The 17887-nt window shown below is 34.8% G+C and overlaps 1 protein-coding gene across 5 annotated transcripts in view; it reads left to right on the forward strand.

Moving 5' to 3' along the window:
• RAPH1 (Ras association (RalGDS/AF-6) and pleckstrin homology domains 1) overlaps positions 1 to 17887 on the forward strand; it is a 90086-nt gene that overhangs the window by 46578 nt on the left and 25621 nt on the right. For all 5 annotated transcript variants that reach the window (XM_032403981.1, XM_032403972.1, XM_032403989.1 and 2 more), the window contains exons 5-7: positions 15485 to 15562; positions 16015 to 16174; positions 17552 to 17673. In XM_032403981.1, coding sequence (XP_032259872.1) covers positions 15485 to 15562; positions 16015 to 16174; positions 17552 to 17673 — 360 coding nt within the window. The remainder of the gene's footprint in view (positions 1 to 15484; positions 15563 to 16014; positions 16175 to 17551; positions 17674 to 17887) is intronic.

The raw sequence follows: 17887 nt of genomic DNA on the forward strand, positions 1-17887 counted from the left end.
TTAACGACGGAGCCACCCAGGCGTCCCTAAAAAAAATTTTTTTAAGATTTTATTTATTTGAGAGAGAGACAGAGAGAGTGTGTGAGAGAGAGAACATGAGCAGGGTGAGGGGCAGAGGGAGAAGCACGCTGAGTAGGGAGCCCGATGACGATGCAGGGCTGGATCCCGGGACTCCCGGGATCATGACCTGAGCCGAAGGCAGATGCTTAGCCAACTGAGCCACCCAGTACCTAAAAGAAGTAATTTTAAAAAGAATTCAGACATTTACTGGCTATATAATGGCTAGTATAAGGAGAGAAGGGAAAAAAGAGGGGGAAAAATAGAAAAATAATATCCCCTACTATATTGAGCACTTATTCTGTGTTGGGCATTGTGCTTAACGACATGCTGAATGTGCACAGTGTCTTGTGGAATAGATTCCATTACCTCCATTTTCACAATGGAAGGAACTTAGGCAGAGAGTGACTAAGTTCCCCAGGATTTGAACCCTGGCAGTCTGGTTTTAGAGCTCATACTGCAATACCATGCTGCTTCATCACAGAATTGAAGGAGAATCAAGACAAGGCTAGATACTGGCCAGTGCTCTTAGATCCAGACCTAGAGACAGAACTACAGGGGTGGAAGAAAAAGGGCAAAGAGATTTATGCAGTAACATCCCCATCTTGTGGTGTTTTAGTATATTCCTACATGTATTAAAATTTAACAACTCTGAACTAGCTCTAATTTAAATGAATTGAGGCTTAAATGAAATTCAGATGAGGGCTGGTGGTTTCCCACTTTTGTAATAATAGTAATGTTATTCACTTAATTCTTATGGCAACTTTTGGAGAAAATGCTGATATCACTCTATTTTACACATAAGAAAACAGGTTAAATAGTAAGCCTAGAGTCACATTGCCAGTAAATGGCTGAGCTGAGGCTCAAACCCAGTCCCTCCAGCCCTAAGGTCTGCGTTCTTTACCATCAGTGCTGTGCTCATTTTTAGTATTTGTGAAAAATGCACACATGTCAGTAAAGGATGAATGTAAATCTGTTTTATTGAAACACTAATGTGTGTTCACAGACCTCCACTTCTTTTTTCCAGTTGTAATCTAAGGTGTTAGCTATCAAGAGGAAGTGTTTTATTTTGTTCTTTGGTATAAGGCCATTTCTTGATTACAGTTTAGCTTCAGTGTGAGATCAGTGCTTTTCTATACACCTGCCATCCCCCCACCCCCTTACACCAGCACAAGATTCTGGCTTGTAAATGGTACTTGATTCTAACATGTTACAGATTCAATTCAAGAAAATGGTGATCCATAACTAACTCTGCAGAGACTTTGGAGTTTTTGAGGGATTGTTGGAGAATTTGATAGCTTGATAACAAACAAAAGTCTTTGGAACTGAACATGTTTAGAGCAAAATTGATGTGTAGAATTGACCCCCAGATTCATTTTGAGGTAAAAATTAGATTTGGGGGAGATTTTTTTTTTTGTAGAAAAGTATTTAAATATTTTGTGGAAATGGAACCTAATATTAAATAGAGTGTTTATATCATCCCATAATTCCTTTCCATCTTTAATAATGTAACAGCATTTAATCTTTGCACATGTACTATTTCTACTGTTTTTGTCACTTTGCCTACGTTCATTTTTGGTGACGATGTGTTGAGTTTTAATAACTAATGTTCCATCATACTGTTTAATAACATGGTATATAGGCAGTCATCTCTTTTTTTTGAACACTTCAGATTTAGATTTTTTTTTTTTTTAATTAACCAATAAGCATTTGGAAATATGGGAGTTTGTGTGAGGTTGAGTCTACAGAGAATAGATTTTTTTAAAAAACTTGTTTTAAAATAATATGAAACTTTCAAAAAATGGAAAGAATAGTACAAAGAACTCATGAAACTCATTACTCAGGTTCACTGATTTTTAGCATTTTGCAACATTTGCTTTATTGTTCTTTTTATATATACATTATCAAGGGGTTAGGATCATCTAGTTCTTTTTTATTTTTGCATAATATAATGAAAGATGCATGCAACTTTTCATTACTGTTTTGTTTCAACAATTCATTTCAGTGATCTTTGTCTCTTCTTGCATGATAATGAGACTGGCCCTTTTCCACCTCCTTTACCTATCATTTTCTTCCTTCCTGCATTTTCACAGCATGCTATTTCTCTGAGATGTTCCAGCAAGCAGGCCAAGCATCATACTGACTTCACAGAAGAGCAGGCTGAACTGACACCTGTAAGTTCTGTAAACATGTCCGTGGGACTACTTAAATAGCAGTGAAGAAGAATGCGTTCTTCAGAACTCCTGATCATGAAACCTGGTCATAAACCTCAGGTTTTTTTAATAAAAATTAAACCAATTTTAAAAATAAACAAGCAGAAAACAAATGAGCAACTGTATGATACAGTACCATTGAATATTAATACTTACAGTAAGATTATATAGGTGGTAGCATATCTGATACAGAGAAATTGTGTATCGGAGCCTAAAACCGCATGCTTGCTTTTCTATTCTGAAGCTAAGGGCTTTTGTAAATTTCTTAAGCTATTAACAAATTTAGCTGTTCTTCAGAATGGCGTTATCAAGTAGAATGACTCTTCTACACTGATGCTTCACTGAAAACCTAATTTCTTTCTTCAAAAATGTATCTTCTGGTCAGTGTTGACAAATCTGGGTGCTTCAGAGCTGTGCTGTTCCTCATGGTAGCCACTAGCCACTGTGGCTGTTAAGCACTTGGAATGTGGTTAATCCAAATTGAGAGGTGCTATAAAGATAAAATAGAGCGTGAATTTCAAAGACTTAGTATTTTAAAAATGTATATATCTCTTTAATATTTTTTATTGATTACTTTGTGAAATTATACTATTTGGATATTTTCAGGTAAATAAAAGATACTAATGTTTATTTTGCCTTTTTCTTTTTAATATGGTTACTAAAAAATTTTATATTTGTGTATTATATTCAGTTGGATGGTGCTGCTTCAGAATCATCTATGAAGCATAAAAAACCCCCAAATTCCTAACCCCCACCCAGCTGAATCAGATTCCCTTTGACCCTCCTTCCCTTCCTTTGCCTGGTAATAACCCAGTAACCCAGTGAATTGATTTCACAATTTACTAATGGGTTATATCCGGCATAGTGAAAAACACTTTACTTACCTCACCTGCAACCCCTCCCTTACACTCTTCGGTATCAGCCATGCTTGCTCTAACACTTGCATTGTCATCTGCTTATTTCACTTCCTAATCCTTTCAGTCCTGGTACCCCCATTTTATAACAATTTAAATCACTATCTTTGTCCCAAATGAAATTCATAAATAATCTAACCTACCAACGTATCTACTTTTTAAAATGAATTTAATGCTCTAATACCCATGATGGAGGAGAATAACCAAAAAGTAATTTATAATATAATGTATTTCAGTTTTTAAATGTTTGGCCACCACTGTAGTAAAGGACACGATGACATAATCATACACCCACTTACAGTTTGGGTTTAAGACAAGTGAAAAGATCAGAAGTCATGTTTTACAGGAAAGAGAAAGCAGAAATATAGGTGGGCCTAGAACTAAAACATATTGTGACAAATAATAGCAGACAAAACATACCTGTATATGGTAATAGAAAAAAGCCTTAAACAAAATAGGGATAATGTGCTGAGACAATTTATAGACTCAAACAAAAGAAAATGTGGAAGTATAAAATTTTTACAAATGAATCTTATGTATAATTTTTTTTAAGATTTTATTTATTGAGAGAGAAAGAGCATGAGTGGGGGGGTGGGGCATAGGGAGAAGCAGAGTCCCCCCAGGCGCCCAAGTCTTACGTATAATTGTGACAAAACCATTCCCTATCTTACAACTTTGGATGAGGCCATGATAAAATGATTTTGATATTTATTTTTACAGTTTAGATTTCTCATTGTGCTGTAACTATTTTAAATAAGACATAGTAATGTGGAATATTTTTAAACCGTCTTTATTAATAAAGCTCAGGAATTCTTGGCATTTTAGGTCTTTTCATTAACTTAGTAGTATTCGTTATTCTGTGAAAAAGAATTTCAGATGTCTTCTGTCATTTACTTGCATGTGATAGAATGCACATTGATGCTGCCAGTTTTGGTATTGGCAGCTCTTCAAGCTGGGTTTCTATTGGTGAAATGATTTTCCAACATAATAACTCTTGGTAAATTCTGGACAAAAGAAATTGCAGGCTTCCCTCAATTTGTTTTACAGGGTAAATAAAGTGGAAGAGAGAAAGAAAATAAGCTAATAAACCAGTGAAATGGATTAAAAATAAGCCACTGACTTAGTGTTGTTAGTGGTGAATGAAAGAAAATGTAAGAAGGCCCTATTTAAATGAAGTGATGTGCATTTTGTTATCAGCAACATGTTCCAAGACAGAAGGTTGATTTAAGGACATGCCCAGACCACTGTGTCCTTTGCTTTTCTCAGTCCTCCAGCTGCATACCACTCTTCTCATCCCTCTTGCATCTTTCTCCAGTAACAAATTCTCCCAACACCCTGGCCCCCTTTCTGAGGAATTCTAGAGCAATGTATGACTGGCACCATTAGGGGAAGATAAATAAAGTAAGGCATTTATTGAAGGAAGGAGTTTGCTGCTTGTGGTTTCTACGTTTTCATTTTTTCTGCTACAAATACTTATAGCTTAGGTAGAGGAAACATGCAAGCCTGGCTTCCCTCCCTGCTAGTGAGTAAGCCATGAATAGCTACCTGACTGTCCCACACAAAATAATTTATCGTCATGTTCAGCTATTGTATGTGGTCTCATTTTTTTAGATGTGGATTATTTTTGTTTTGGTACACTAGCTATAATAATATAATAATTATCTCTTTTATTTTAGGCTGTTTAAACCTTTTAATATTTTTAAATGGATAACTTCTACTTCTGAGTCTTTAAACAAATACAGTTAGATATCATTGTTTCTTGCTGATCAGATCACGGATTTTTTTTTTTTTTTAGTGATTTGAAGTCTTGAGGTGATCTGAGTTTGAGGACTAATTGAGTAAATCTTATAAGATTTTTAAGTTTAAACTTGAATTTAATGTCTAGAATTATATTTACCAAAAATTTGTTTTCATGGCCTGAAGCATATTTTTTTTTTTTAGAATTTAGGTATTTTACTTATTTGGGGGATCTTTTCCTGAGAAACTAATCTTTGAGTAAGATAAAGGAAACAAGAGTAGGGTTTTTATAAATTATTTTCTATGTATTTTACATATTTGTGTAAGAATACACTTGTTCCCATTACATGTGAATAGCAAAAAATGAATGGGAATAAGAGCAATAAAAGTTAAAGTTGCTCTTTTTAATTGTCCTTCCCAGTTTTCTCCCTGGTCTTAGCTGATTGTTAACCTCAAATTAAATTGAAGTTTTAGAAGTTTCTCTTGCCTCTTGTCTTTTGGATAAGCCAACTAATCTTTACCTTCAGGAGGATTATACCATTTAGGTAAATGAGGACCTAGAGATAATTGTCTCTGTTCTTGTTATTGTTTGACCCTGTTAGTGCGGATCTTGATGAATCTGTCCAATTTTTTTTAACCTTAGTTTTTTTTCTTTGTTTTGGGTTTTTTGTGTGTGTTTTTTTTTTCTTGCAGGAGTGGGTGAAAAGGGCAGGTATGCTTATAAGGTTCATCTTGTATTTAAAAAAACAAAAAAATACATAGGCAATGAAATACTATATACTAAACTCAACATACTGTAGATATGAGCAAAGATTAATATTCTTTAACAGTGTTTCTAATCTTGAAGTAGTGTGTTTTATTATCTGTAACAGTGAACTTTCTAAGAGTGGGTACTGCTCTAATATTTCTTTCCAAAAAACTTTTTTCTTAATAATAACTTGATATATAGTTAGATATATAAAATATAACGTCATAGAATATTTTCTATAACTCCACTCAGCTGCACCAGTGTATTTTATTTTTTTAAGATTTATTTATTTATTTTAGGTGGTGGGGGAGGGGCAGAGGGAGAGGGAAAGAGAGTCCCAAGCAGACTCCACACTGAGCACAGAGCCCATGTGGAGGCTCAGTCCCACGACCCTGAGATCAGGACCCCAACCAAAACCAAGAGTGGGATGCTCAACCGAATGCGCCACCCTGCACCCCACCAATGTATTGTTTTAAATGGTGGTTAGTAATTACACAGCATTAAAAAATAGATGCTAATTCAGAATTATTTAGGGACAGGCAAGTCTAAATTACATTTATATGGAAACAGCTCTAATTTATACTCTTGTGAGTTTAAATACAATTGCATAAACTTACCTTGAACACGTTACTAAAAAGTTATTAAGGGGGGAGAGGATAGTTAGGGCCTTTGTTATTCACAAATCATTTTTATGAAAATATATTAATTGCTTGAATCAGTTTAATCAATTTAAAGGAACTATAATATTTTGTTCATGTCATTTGTTTGCTATGTAAATCCTTTACTGTGCCATATAATCTTACTAGTATTCTTTTTTTTTTTTTTTTTTTTTTTTTTTTTTTTTTTTTTTTTTTTTTTAAAGATTTTATTTATTTATTTGCGAGAGAGAGAATGAGAGACAGAGAGCACGAGAGGGAGGAGGGTCAGAGGGAGAAGCAGACTCCCCACTGAGCAGGGAGCCCGATGCGGGACTCGATCCCGGGACTCCAGGATCATGACCTGAGCCGAAGGCAGTCGCTTAACCGACTGAGCCACCCAGGCGCCCCAATCTTACTAGTATTCTGATATAATCAGTGAATTAATAAGATTTTACTGAAAACAGGTGATACCCATTAGGCAAAATATTTATGGACATTTTTTCTCTTGGTGTAGCTATCATTGAATTGATCAGAAATACTTGCAGAGTCTTTAAAAATGTTTTTACATTTTTATTCTGTTTTCACAAGAATATACTACTTAAAGCTATATAGGTCTTTATAGGCTTTGATAAGAGGAAGGAATATGTTTAGTCATTGGTCTTCGACACCTGTTTATCTGTGCTGTGTGCACAGTACTCACAAACATTGCCCTAGAAGACAAGCTGGCTCTGTGATCTATGCAGTGCATGATCCATTTTTGCAGAGTGAGGGACTGGCACGAGTCAGCTAGGGCATGCCTATTGGCATAGAGGGTGTCTGTCTCCCCATCCTTTTCTTTCTTTTTTTTGTTTTTTTTTGTTTTTTTTAAAGTTTTCTTATGAACACATTTCACTGTAGGAAAAAGACATGAGATTAATGATAGAGAATCATTCTTTGTCTACTTTATATTTTAAACACATAAAACCTCCACTGACTTCTGTTGCCTTTTTTGTTTTTCTCTCTCTTTTTCTGCACAAGCACTCCTATCTGGACAGGGAAACCTCCCTTCTTCTGAGAAACATTGCAGGAAAACCTTCTCATTTGCTGACCAAGGTGATACTTCTTCTTTCCACCTGCATGTAAATATTTGTTGTCTTTCAGGTAGAATATAATTTCTGGTTTTGATTGTGTTCTCAGATTTCTCAGATTGTGCTTTCTTATTTCAGCATCTTTGTTGTTATAGTTATTTTTTTTTCTTACTGAAGGTAATTATTTACTGATCTTAATGACTTAAGATATAATGACTTAATATTCTACCCTCAATATCAGAAAATGTTGAAAATATTGTAAATACCTGACCATCTTCCTGAGTACGTTGCACTTTTTCTAAGTTTAACATTTTACTTCATTTTAAAGTCTAAAAACATTGCTTTAATTTTAATTTTTATTACTAGAGGTTATCTATCCATGCTGTTTCTTTAGCAGATTTTGTTTTCTAATTCTTGTTTATATTATAAACACCTTGTTTAAAAACATTTATTTATATAAACAGAATCTTACTTTACATTAGCTTAATCAAATTGGAAGAGAAGGCTGCAATTTTAATTTCTCAGTTCCCTGCCCTCAGAATGGTTTGAATCAGTCTAACTGGATTTTCATTGGGCTAATATTTTAGATCAATTTAAAATCCTTTAGCCATTGTCATTATTAACTAAGGAATAACAGAATAGGGAAGGTGAATAGATTTTGACCTCCTTTATAGTCATGTTTTTATTTCATTATCTTATTTAAATAATGTTAAATTCAAGAATATCAGACTTGGTTATAGATCGTTTCTTTGGAATATGATGGTGGTTATGGGTAATGTCTTTAAGTTATTATTGTGTATGAGGGTTTTTTTTTTTTTATTACTTAACGTTTTAAATTTGTGAAAGGGGCTAATAAGGCTATAATTAAAATCTCCCTGAGAAGCAGCTCAAAGAGAAGACCCAAGAGTCATCAGTAAAACCCTTTCTCTTGCTTAAGTTTCTCTTTAAGGTAGATCTAGGAATGGGGTAGAAACAATTTAAGATTAGGGAAATGTAGAAGTCTAAGTGGATAATAGCCATATTATACTTTATAACCATAGCAAAGTTCTTTCCTTTTCCTCAGCTCCTCCTCTGTTCACTCTCTCTTTCCCTGCAATCTACACTCATAACTTCAAATAGCATCTCTCTTCTAGATCAGATCTCTCTACCTAAGAGCAACATATTTCCAGGTCGCTATCAGGTATTTCTTGGAAGATTACCAGCATTTTACCAGCACCTCCAGTCCCACAGATCTCTAGCTACACTCACCCTGCTGCCTCACAATTTATATCCTTCTTTTGACATTGCTGTTTCTGTTCAGAATGCTACGACTTTCCCGGTTACCAAGATGTGAGCCTTCTACCCTCCGTGCTGCCTTTCTTCTTCTCAGTTATTATCTTAAAGCTCTAGTGGAGAATTTGCAGGATTAAGTTCACCCATCCATTTTGTTCCCATTGCCACCACCCTAAAATAGGCTCCTAATCTCTTATCAGCTACTACACTGGTCTCTTCATTCTTGCCTCTCCTTTCTCCAGTCCATTTTGTACACTGCTCTCAAATGTAATATTTTACCCTTTACATTGTTTATTTATTGAACAAATATTTGTTGAGTCATGTACTATCCTGGAGCTGGGATTATAACTTTGTATAAAATGGACATATTACCCGCCCCCCCCCCCTCAGGAGCTCACAGTCTGCTTGGGAAGATAGATAAAAAATATTAATAGGCAAGTATAAACAAATTCTAAATCATGTTAAGTGCTGTGGAGGAAGCAAAGGTAAAGCATTAGAGAATACTGGGGAGAGTATTGGGGGTACATTTCCTTTAGATAAGATCAGAAAAGGCCCTTCTAAGGGGGCACCATTTAACCTAAAGATTGAAGGATGAAAAGCCAGCTTGAGGGTGCGGGTTAGTGTTCCCTGTAGGTAGGCCCAGGGAGAAGAGTTTGGCAGGTTTGAGAAGCTAAAAAAAGGCTATGTTGCTGGAGCCACAGTAGTTGAATGAAGATAGGAGTGAGTGTCTTGATTTGAGTTTGGAGAAGTAGGCAGGAACCAGATTATTCAAGGCATGCTAAGGAGTTTGTATTTTTTCCTAAATGTAGTGGCAAACTGTTGAAGAGAATAACTTCGTCCATTCAACAGGTATTTCCTGAATACCTACTATGTTCACAACCCTGGAGATGTAGCAGGGAACAATACGAAGTTCCTACCACAGGGAGGTTATTCTGTGCAAGTTATGGATAAATGCAGTCCGTAACTTCTCATCTCCCTGTGCCCAAGAGACAGTGGTGCCAACTGCAGCGTCAGAGCCATCTCTGCTGGCATCCGCTCTTCTCCCATTACCCAAGTGTTGAGATTGCTGGTGTGTGTAGCCAACATCTGGCTCCAGCTTCCTCCTACATACTACCCTGCTTACATACAAGAAATTTGAGCAGGAATGTGATTCACTTTTGTAGAACCTAAACATTTAGGCTGGAATGGGGCGTGGAGTCAGGGAGGTAGCAGAAATTCCTAGATAACCCAAGCTGCAGGAGCCTCTCAATGTCAGGGCCATCAATACCAGAGCACTTGGCTGTTTTGAAACAAAAATGGGTTTACACATCTTGCATGCCCCCATGTGGCAGTCTGGCTCCCCTTACCCAAAAAGCATGGTACCCCAGTTACCCACCTCTGATATACACTTTTCCAAACGAAGACATTGTAACACCCAGTAGTTAGTACACAGTAGAATGAACATAGTAGCACTGTGCTTAGGCCAAAGCAGCAAAAGGATATTTTGTTTTGTGTTTTTTTTTCCATCATAAATCCAGTTGTCACTCTACCACTGTTAATGAAATAACTATCCCACATACAGCTCTGAGCTGGTAACATCTGCAAAAATAATGCCAACCAGTTTTTCTAGGAATGGCATTAGTACCATAAATGGGTGCAGTGGGCAAAGGACATATTGCTGATCTGATGCCGTTAAATCTCTGGGTACTGTTCTAAATGCCTTCCCTAATCTCTTCATCTAACAGTGCATTTTTTGTCACTCTTCACTCCTCTACCCTGCTTTATTTTTTTCTGTAGGACTTACCCCTGACTGACTAACCACACATCTATTTCTTTATTGTCTTGTCTCTTATTTTAAAGGTAAGCTCCTTGAAAGCAGGAACTCTGTCCCCTGCAGTCAGACCCAAGCCTGCACAGTCTCAACAAACATCTGTCACAGAATGGTCCTTTAGTGACCTTCAAGAACTGTTGTAATGTTAACCACCATTTTTCTTTGCTTCAGAGAAGTTATAAAAGTGCTGTTACATTACTATAAGTCTTTCATTTTTGACAAGTATTTTTTACTTACTGCTAGTGGAGAGAGCAAGTAGTTAGTCATTGGGTAACTGCCTGTTTGATCTTAGAAAGATTAGTCTTTCTGAGCCTTAATCAGTACAATGTATAATAGTGATATTGGCCTTGCATTATTGAGAATTAAATGAGATACCGTGTGTAACATGCCTCATAGTGTGTGGCAAGTTTTAGGTGTTCAGTTGATGTTAGTTCTCTTCTCAGTGAAAGTCTATCAATGTCAGGGAAGTAAAGTAGTTGTTACTGTTACTATTCTGGCTCTAAGTAATTTTATAGAGTAGAGCATTTCATGGGCGGTGAACTTACCACTCCAAGTTTTCTTTGAACCTTTTTAAATTTATCTAATTTTTTTTATTGCTGTAAAGTGTGAAATAAACTAGATCCTAAAGAAACTGCTAATTCCTTTTGAGCCCCTTAATTTCAACTGGATTTGTTCTGAACCTACGAAGCCTTAATAATTTTTTAGTTGAAGGAATTCACTGGCCATCTCTTAGCAACTGTCACTCTTGCTGTCAGTATTCTAATTTTTACACTCAAGAGAATGCTTTAACACTTTGTAACCACAGCATTGCCTTTCATTTAATCCTAAAATCTTCACTGAGTTTTTGTTCTTTATGTAAATTTGAGGAGGCTTGGCATTTGATGGTTATTGATAGCCGCACAGGAGTTTTTCAGGTAGAAAATGGGTTGTCTTTTGCTCTTTTAAGAGACAGGGTAGAAGACAAAGTTGTTATAGGTGTAAGATATCTTTTACTTACGTTGAGGATGGCTGTGGGACAAACAACGTGAAGAAAGGGATAGTCAGAAGATAAGGGGGCAGAAGGCTTAAGACCGGAGGTTGTCTGCATTAGCAAAAAGAGGAGAACATGAGATGAATAAAGCTTTGTTCATTGTATTGAAATTAGGCTGCAGACATTGAACATAGATTTACATTGCCTTTATAAGTAAACTATCAGATGTCTTCTTCCTGTATAGTCTAATCACATCAGCAAAGATTTATTGATCTTTCCTATATTGCATACTTTATGAGCTTAAAACAATTTCTTCCTCCCCCTAGGTTGTAATGGTTAAAAGTAAAGATATGAATATACCATGGTAATGTAGGTAAAAATCAAACTTTCTGAGGAAGAGGTTATGGAAGCATAAAATACTGTGAATCTTGCAATTTGATATAAGTATTTTTATTTTCAGTTTTGCTCCAGTGATGATATTCAGACTGTAAAAGTAAGAGGTATCTTGATCAGTTGTTTCTTCAAAAAGCTTCTAGCAAGGATCATCCTTGTTAATAAACTGGAGAAGAATAAACCAAAATTTGCCTAGGTTGAAATTAAGCACAGAGCTCCTAAATTTGAATTTTATACAGTTTTAAAACAGATCAATTTATGTAGTTATTAAAGAGTAGTATTTTGAGCAAATGGAAGAGCTAAATTTGGATGTTAAAATAGCCCCACCTAGGTGCTTTACAAAAAGATGGTTTCTTATTGATGGCTAGGAAATCTAATTTGTTTAACGTATGTTAAATGGTTGCACTGAATCTCTTGTTTCTTTTATCCTTTCTTCCACCGTGTCAATATTTTTCCTGTTAGCCTGTAGAACAGAAACTTAGTTTAAACTAATCTTACAATTAAACGACTTTTTATATCAGTCCTTCAAAAGATAGCGCTGGTTGTGTTCTGTTGTATTTGGCAAATAATATTACACTAAAATGGGAGTATGAAAATACTATTTTTATATTTATAACCAATATCAGAATGTAATATTTAAATTTGTATATTCTTTTTAAAAATAAACTTTATTTTTTTAGAGCAGTTTTAGATTCACAGTAAATTTGAGGGGAAGGTACAAAGATTTCCCTTACACTACCTGCCCCCACACATGTATAGCCTCCCTATAATCAATATCCCCCACCAGAGTGGTTCATTTGATACAACTGATGAACTTTGTTGACACATCATTATCACCCTGAGTCCATAGTTTACATTAGAGTTCCCTCTTCATGTTGTACATCCCGTGGATTTCAACAAATGTGTTAAGGACATGTATCTACCATTGTAGTATCATACAGAATAGCTTCACTCGTACAAAAGTGCTGTGTTCCACCTATTCATCCCTCCTTCTCCCCAACCCCTAGCAACCACTAATCTTTTTACCTTCTCCATAGTTTTGCCTTTTTCAGAATGTCATATTGTTGGAATCATACAGTATGCAGCCTTTTCAGATTGGCTTCATTCACTTAGTAATATGCATTTAAGTTTCCTCAATGTCTTTCCATGGCTTGATCATTTCTTTGTAGCATTGAGTAATATTCCATTGGCTGGATGTAGCACAGTTTGCCCATTCACCTACTGAAGGCTATCTGGGTTGCTTCTAAGTTTTAGCAGTTATAAAGCTGCTAATAAAAATATAAATAAATAAATAAATAATGCTGCTAGAAGCACCTGTGTGCAGATTTTTGGATGGAGGTAAGTTTTCACCTCATTTGGATAGATACTAAGGAGCATTACTGGATCATATTGTAAGAGCATGTTTAGTTTTATAAGAAACTGCCAAACTATCTTCCAAAGCGGCTCTACCATTTTGCGTTCCCACCAGCAATGTATGTGAGTTCTTGTTGATCCTCTACTTCACCAGCATTTGATGTTTTCAGTGTTTTGGATTTTGGCCATTTTAATAGGCTGTATAGTGATAATCTCGTTTTAATTTGGTGTTCCCTAAAGACATATGATATTGAGCATCTTTTCATGGGCTTATTTGCTATCTGTGTATCTTCTTTGCTGAGTTGTCTGTTCATGTCTTTTAGAACACCCTTTTTTATTGGATTGTTCATTTTCTTGAGTTTTTTTTTTAACTTCTGCAGAATAATTATGTTATAAAAGAACTTGGCCTTTTAGAAGTCCATGTTTATATTCCAAATACACAAAGCATTGATTTTATGTATCAGTCTTTCCTTATCAGACTTTGAGATTTAAATTTGCTTTTCAGAGACATGAAGTAAAACTTGAAAATATGCCTTGGTAAATTTTTCCTCTCTGTAACAGTCATTCATACTAATACAAAGATGTGGCAAATGAGCCATGAGAAACAGAAGATCATTATCCCATTGAGAAAACATTCATAAAGCTCCTGCTTCCCTCTTTCTCTTCCAAAAAAAACCTGTCAGCTGGTTTCATGAAACCACTGGGAAATGGTAGTATTCAAAATTCCTTTCCAGAGTATGTGCTATACTCATCAGAAACACAGGGTTTGGTAATTTAACTAACAATGATTTGTTTATCTAAGACACATTATTCCAGAAACTGAGAGTTTTAATGACAGTAGTGTTTTCTCATTGTATAGCCTGCATTAAAAAGAAAAAAATAACTTATTAAAATACACGGGCAACATATTTTATAATTATGTTTATTTGCATAAAGGCAGGGATACAATGATTTGATCTTTTAATCAAATGACTATATCTATAATAGTCTAAGAATCAAGTCTTATCTTACCCCCTCCATTGTTAAAATAAAGTTCTTTGTTCTCTGTCTAATTGGGTTTACAGATAGTATTTCCACACCTTGGTTATTATGTTAATTCACTGGCTTCTTTCATTGTAAAGGATCCGATTTCTGGCAAACAAGCCCACTGTCTTCTCTAACTACTGTTTTCTCTGTTCTACGGAGTAGTAACTACTAAGCTTGAAATGAGGGAAGATAGCCTAGAGTATGAAATGGATGGTTTTTAATCATAATCCAGAGCAGATAAAATTGGCTGATATAACTAGGTCTTTGTTTTAAGTCTTATATTAAATATAGGAATATATAAGATGGTAGTGTGTATTTTCCTTAGATATTTTCCAGAGTAATCAAAAGCTTAGAGTTAGAAAGTAATCCTTCATAAAAAGCGAAGATTTACTTACATGAGTTTTTTTCAACTGGAGATTAAGGCTACAGTGTACAATGGCCTATTGCTGGAAAGTACAAGTAAGTACCGGTATTACAATACTATATGTTATTTTAGGAAAAAATAAATGGTGTGACTATAATTATAGTTCTTGATAATTTTATTACTACTTATAATCTAAATTTTATAAAGAAGTCACTAGAAATTAAATATTTGGAAAATTATATTTAGCATTTTAAAAATTTCATCAGTGAATTAATAGAAACAAATTTGAGTTTAGTAACATGAGACATTGATTATATTGTGTACTTTTCAAAACAGAATGAAACCTAGAGTATAATGCATCCTCCTTTGTTTGCATTGGTATATTGATGAGAACATACCTATATTTTTTTTAAGGATTTTTATGTGGTTGCAAAGAAATAAATTGATACTGTTTTTTGCTGTTTTATGGTGATGATACATTTTCAGTATAACAGAACAAAACATTAGTATGCAGAAGATTGCTCATACTTCGGAGGCGGGTATAAATTCAGAGTCAAGGGACTGTGCAGGTATGGCAAACGGGATATACACTCCTGTTTCTTCTGTCTGAAATTCATCTGCTTCAGATTGACAGAATCAAACTCATTAATTTGCTATATCACAGATTTCTTTTTCTCTAGAAGATGGAATCTGGTCTCTTAATATAAAAGATCTTCAAGTCTGCATCTTAAAAATGTTCCTTTGTGTACTATGTCTGTTCTCACTTTGTGAACAGGGCTATTTTTTAAATGTGCTCTATGTAAGTATGTGAAGTTATGTTCTTACTGAAATTCAATACTGGCAACATCCTTAAGATAAAAAGAGTTTTCAAAAATTCTCATTATTTTAGCATTAGTTTATCTGCAGTGCTTTGTGTTCACAGGAAGAACAGGCAGCAAAATTGAAAGCTGAGAAGATCAGAGTTGCCCTGGAGAAAATTAAAGAGGCACAAGTGAAAAAGGTGATATTTGGGCTTTTTCCTTGTTTGGGATTTTTTTTTTATCAGTTTTTTTCTATCAGATTTATAAAGAATTGCCTTGTTTATATAACATACCTTAAAGATACAGAGAGGTAGAGGGATATTTCTTCCTAATATATTTTTCGTATATGTTTTTTGTAGATAAAATGTTATTATAAAGAAGTAACTTTGTTTTAAATTTTCCTAAAAAAGTAAAACAAAACAGTCTTATTATAATCTTAACCTGTTATTATAATTTTAAAAATGCTTTCAATTTGTTTAGGTAGGTTATTTGATACCTAATTTTAGAATATCCTTCTTGCATAATAAAGTCATTTTTTGTGTTTTATATTTAACTAAGAACAACATTACTCAGAAGATGACTTGATATTGGAAGAAATTTCTAGAATGCCTAGTTTTTGGTTTGTATTTAATTTCCTTTTTACCTGTTATAGTTGGTGATTAGAGTCCACATGTCTGACGATAGTTCTAAAACAATGATGGTGGATGAGAGGCAGACAGTGAGACAAGTGCTGGATAACCTAATGGACAAATCCCACTGCGGTTATAGTTTAGACTGGTCGCTGGTAGAAACCATCTCTGAATTACAAATGGGTTAGTAATCTAATTGCTTTATTTACTTTTTAATTTCTATGCAATCCTAACAGTTTTCATGTTAACTAAAGCACTTTGAGTCATCTTTTTTTTCCTGTATATAGCCTTAGCTTTTCACCTTGTCTTTTTTTTCCTCCAAGTATTTTGAGATTTCTTTGGATACAAGATCATTTCCAGTTCACTTCAGATCATCTTATGGCTAAAACAGTTTTTTTTTTAAAGTAACAAAATACTTTTTCCCTTCAAATAACTGCATTAGACAGACACATTTACCAAGACCATTCTGTTTATTCACATTTGTTCTGAATTTCTTATACCAGCATTTGACTTTTAGGGAAAACATAAAGCCTATCTTTTTTATTTTTAGCTAAATGTACTAAATCTTAATTTCCTATGATTTATAGTTTAGTGTGGTGTTTTCTAATTTTAAAAATTCCTCATTTTTAATGCCATCATTGACTCTTAAAAGAGTTTTCTTTTTATAATATTGTGTGATTATAGCAACCTGGCAATTGTTATTTTATTAGGTATTATTGAATCAGTAATCAATTTCAACTTTATATTTTAATTTAAAAAGTATTTGCATTGCTCTTAGTACCTATTTAAATATTTCACAGTGGTTTCCAGAGAAATAAAAATTTGATAACCCTTTTGTGTCAGAATGCACAAACATAGCCCCCAAAACTAAAACATAAGTTATTAGTTTATTAACATGTATAAAATGTATTCTAATAATACTCATAACTATTCTTAGAGAATTAGAAAGGTTTGAGTTCATAGATGTGGCATCATGATATACAGAAAATGTTTGGATACTAATTTTTGGAATATGTCCATGGCTGTAGGTTAAAGACCCATATATATAATATTTCTCTACTACCTTTTATGTAATTGGCTACAGTGTCTTTTTTTTTTTTTTTTTTAATTTTAGAGAGCATGAGCTGGGGGAGAGGGAGAAGAAGCAGACTCTCTGCTGAGCAGGGAGCTGGAGGGAGGGGCTCGATCCCAGGAGCTGAGACCATGACCTGAGCTGAAGGCAGATGCTTAACTGGCTGAGCCACCCAGGCACCCCTGGTTTTTGTTTTTTCAAGGGTGGATGGGAGAAGGCTGAAGGCTGAGGAAAACCTAACAGAAGACCTAGATTTTAGTCCTGATTCTTCCATATAGCAGTTGTGTGACTTTGCTGAAGTCAGTTAACACAGTGGGCATGTTTCCTTATTTGAAAATAGAGGGAAGACTAGATCATTTCTAAGGGCCAAGAGCTATAATGTCAAGTAAAATTCTGTGGTTTTGCTTGGAATTACTTCACAAGGTTTCATGTCTTTGATGCAGTTCTGGTGAATACTAACAAAGTACTGATATTTTATCTTGGAATAGAGAGAATCTTTGAAGACCATGAAAACTTGGTTGAAAATCTTCTTAATTGGACAAGAGATAGTCAAAACAAGCTTGTATTTATGGAACGTATAGAAAAATATGCACTTTTCAAAAACCCACAGGTGAGGCCAAATATCTTACAGAGATCATGATTTCTAAATGTTCATCTTATATTATTCTATTACTTTTAAGTTAATAGAGCTAAAAAACTGGCAACCACCTGGTTGGAGCATTGTGATTGCAAAACCCCATGGGAGCATTTACTATGGGAGTAGTAACTGCTTCCATTTACTACTTCCACTGAGGTGGAAAGTCCTCTGGGGCCCAAGTGTCAGG

This window comes from Phoca vitulina, unplaced genomic scaffold, assembly GCF_004348235.1.
Source record: "Phoca vitulina isolate PV1807 unplaced genomic scaffold, GSC_HSeal_1.0 scaffold1, whole genome shotgun sequence".
Lineage (NCBI taxonomy): Eukaryota > Metazoa > Chordata > Mammalia > Carnivora > Phocidae > Phoca > Phoca vitulina.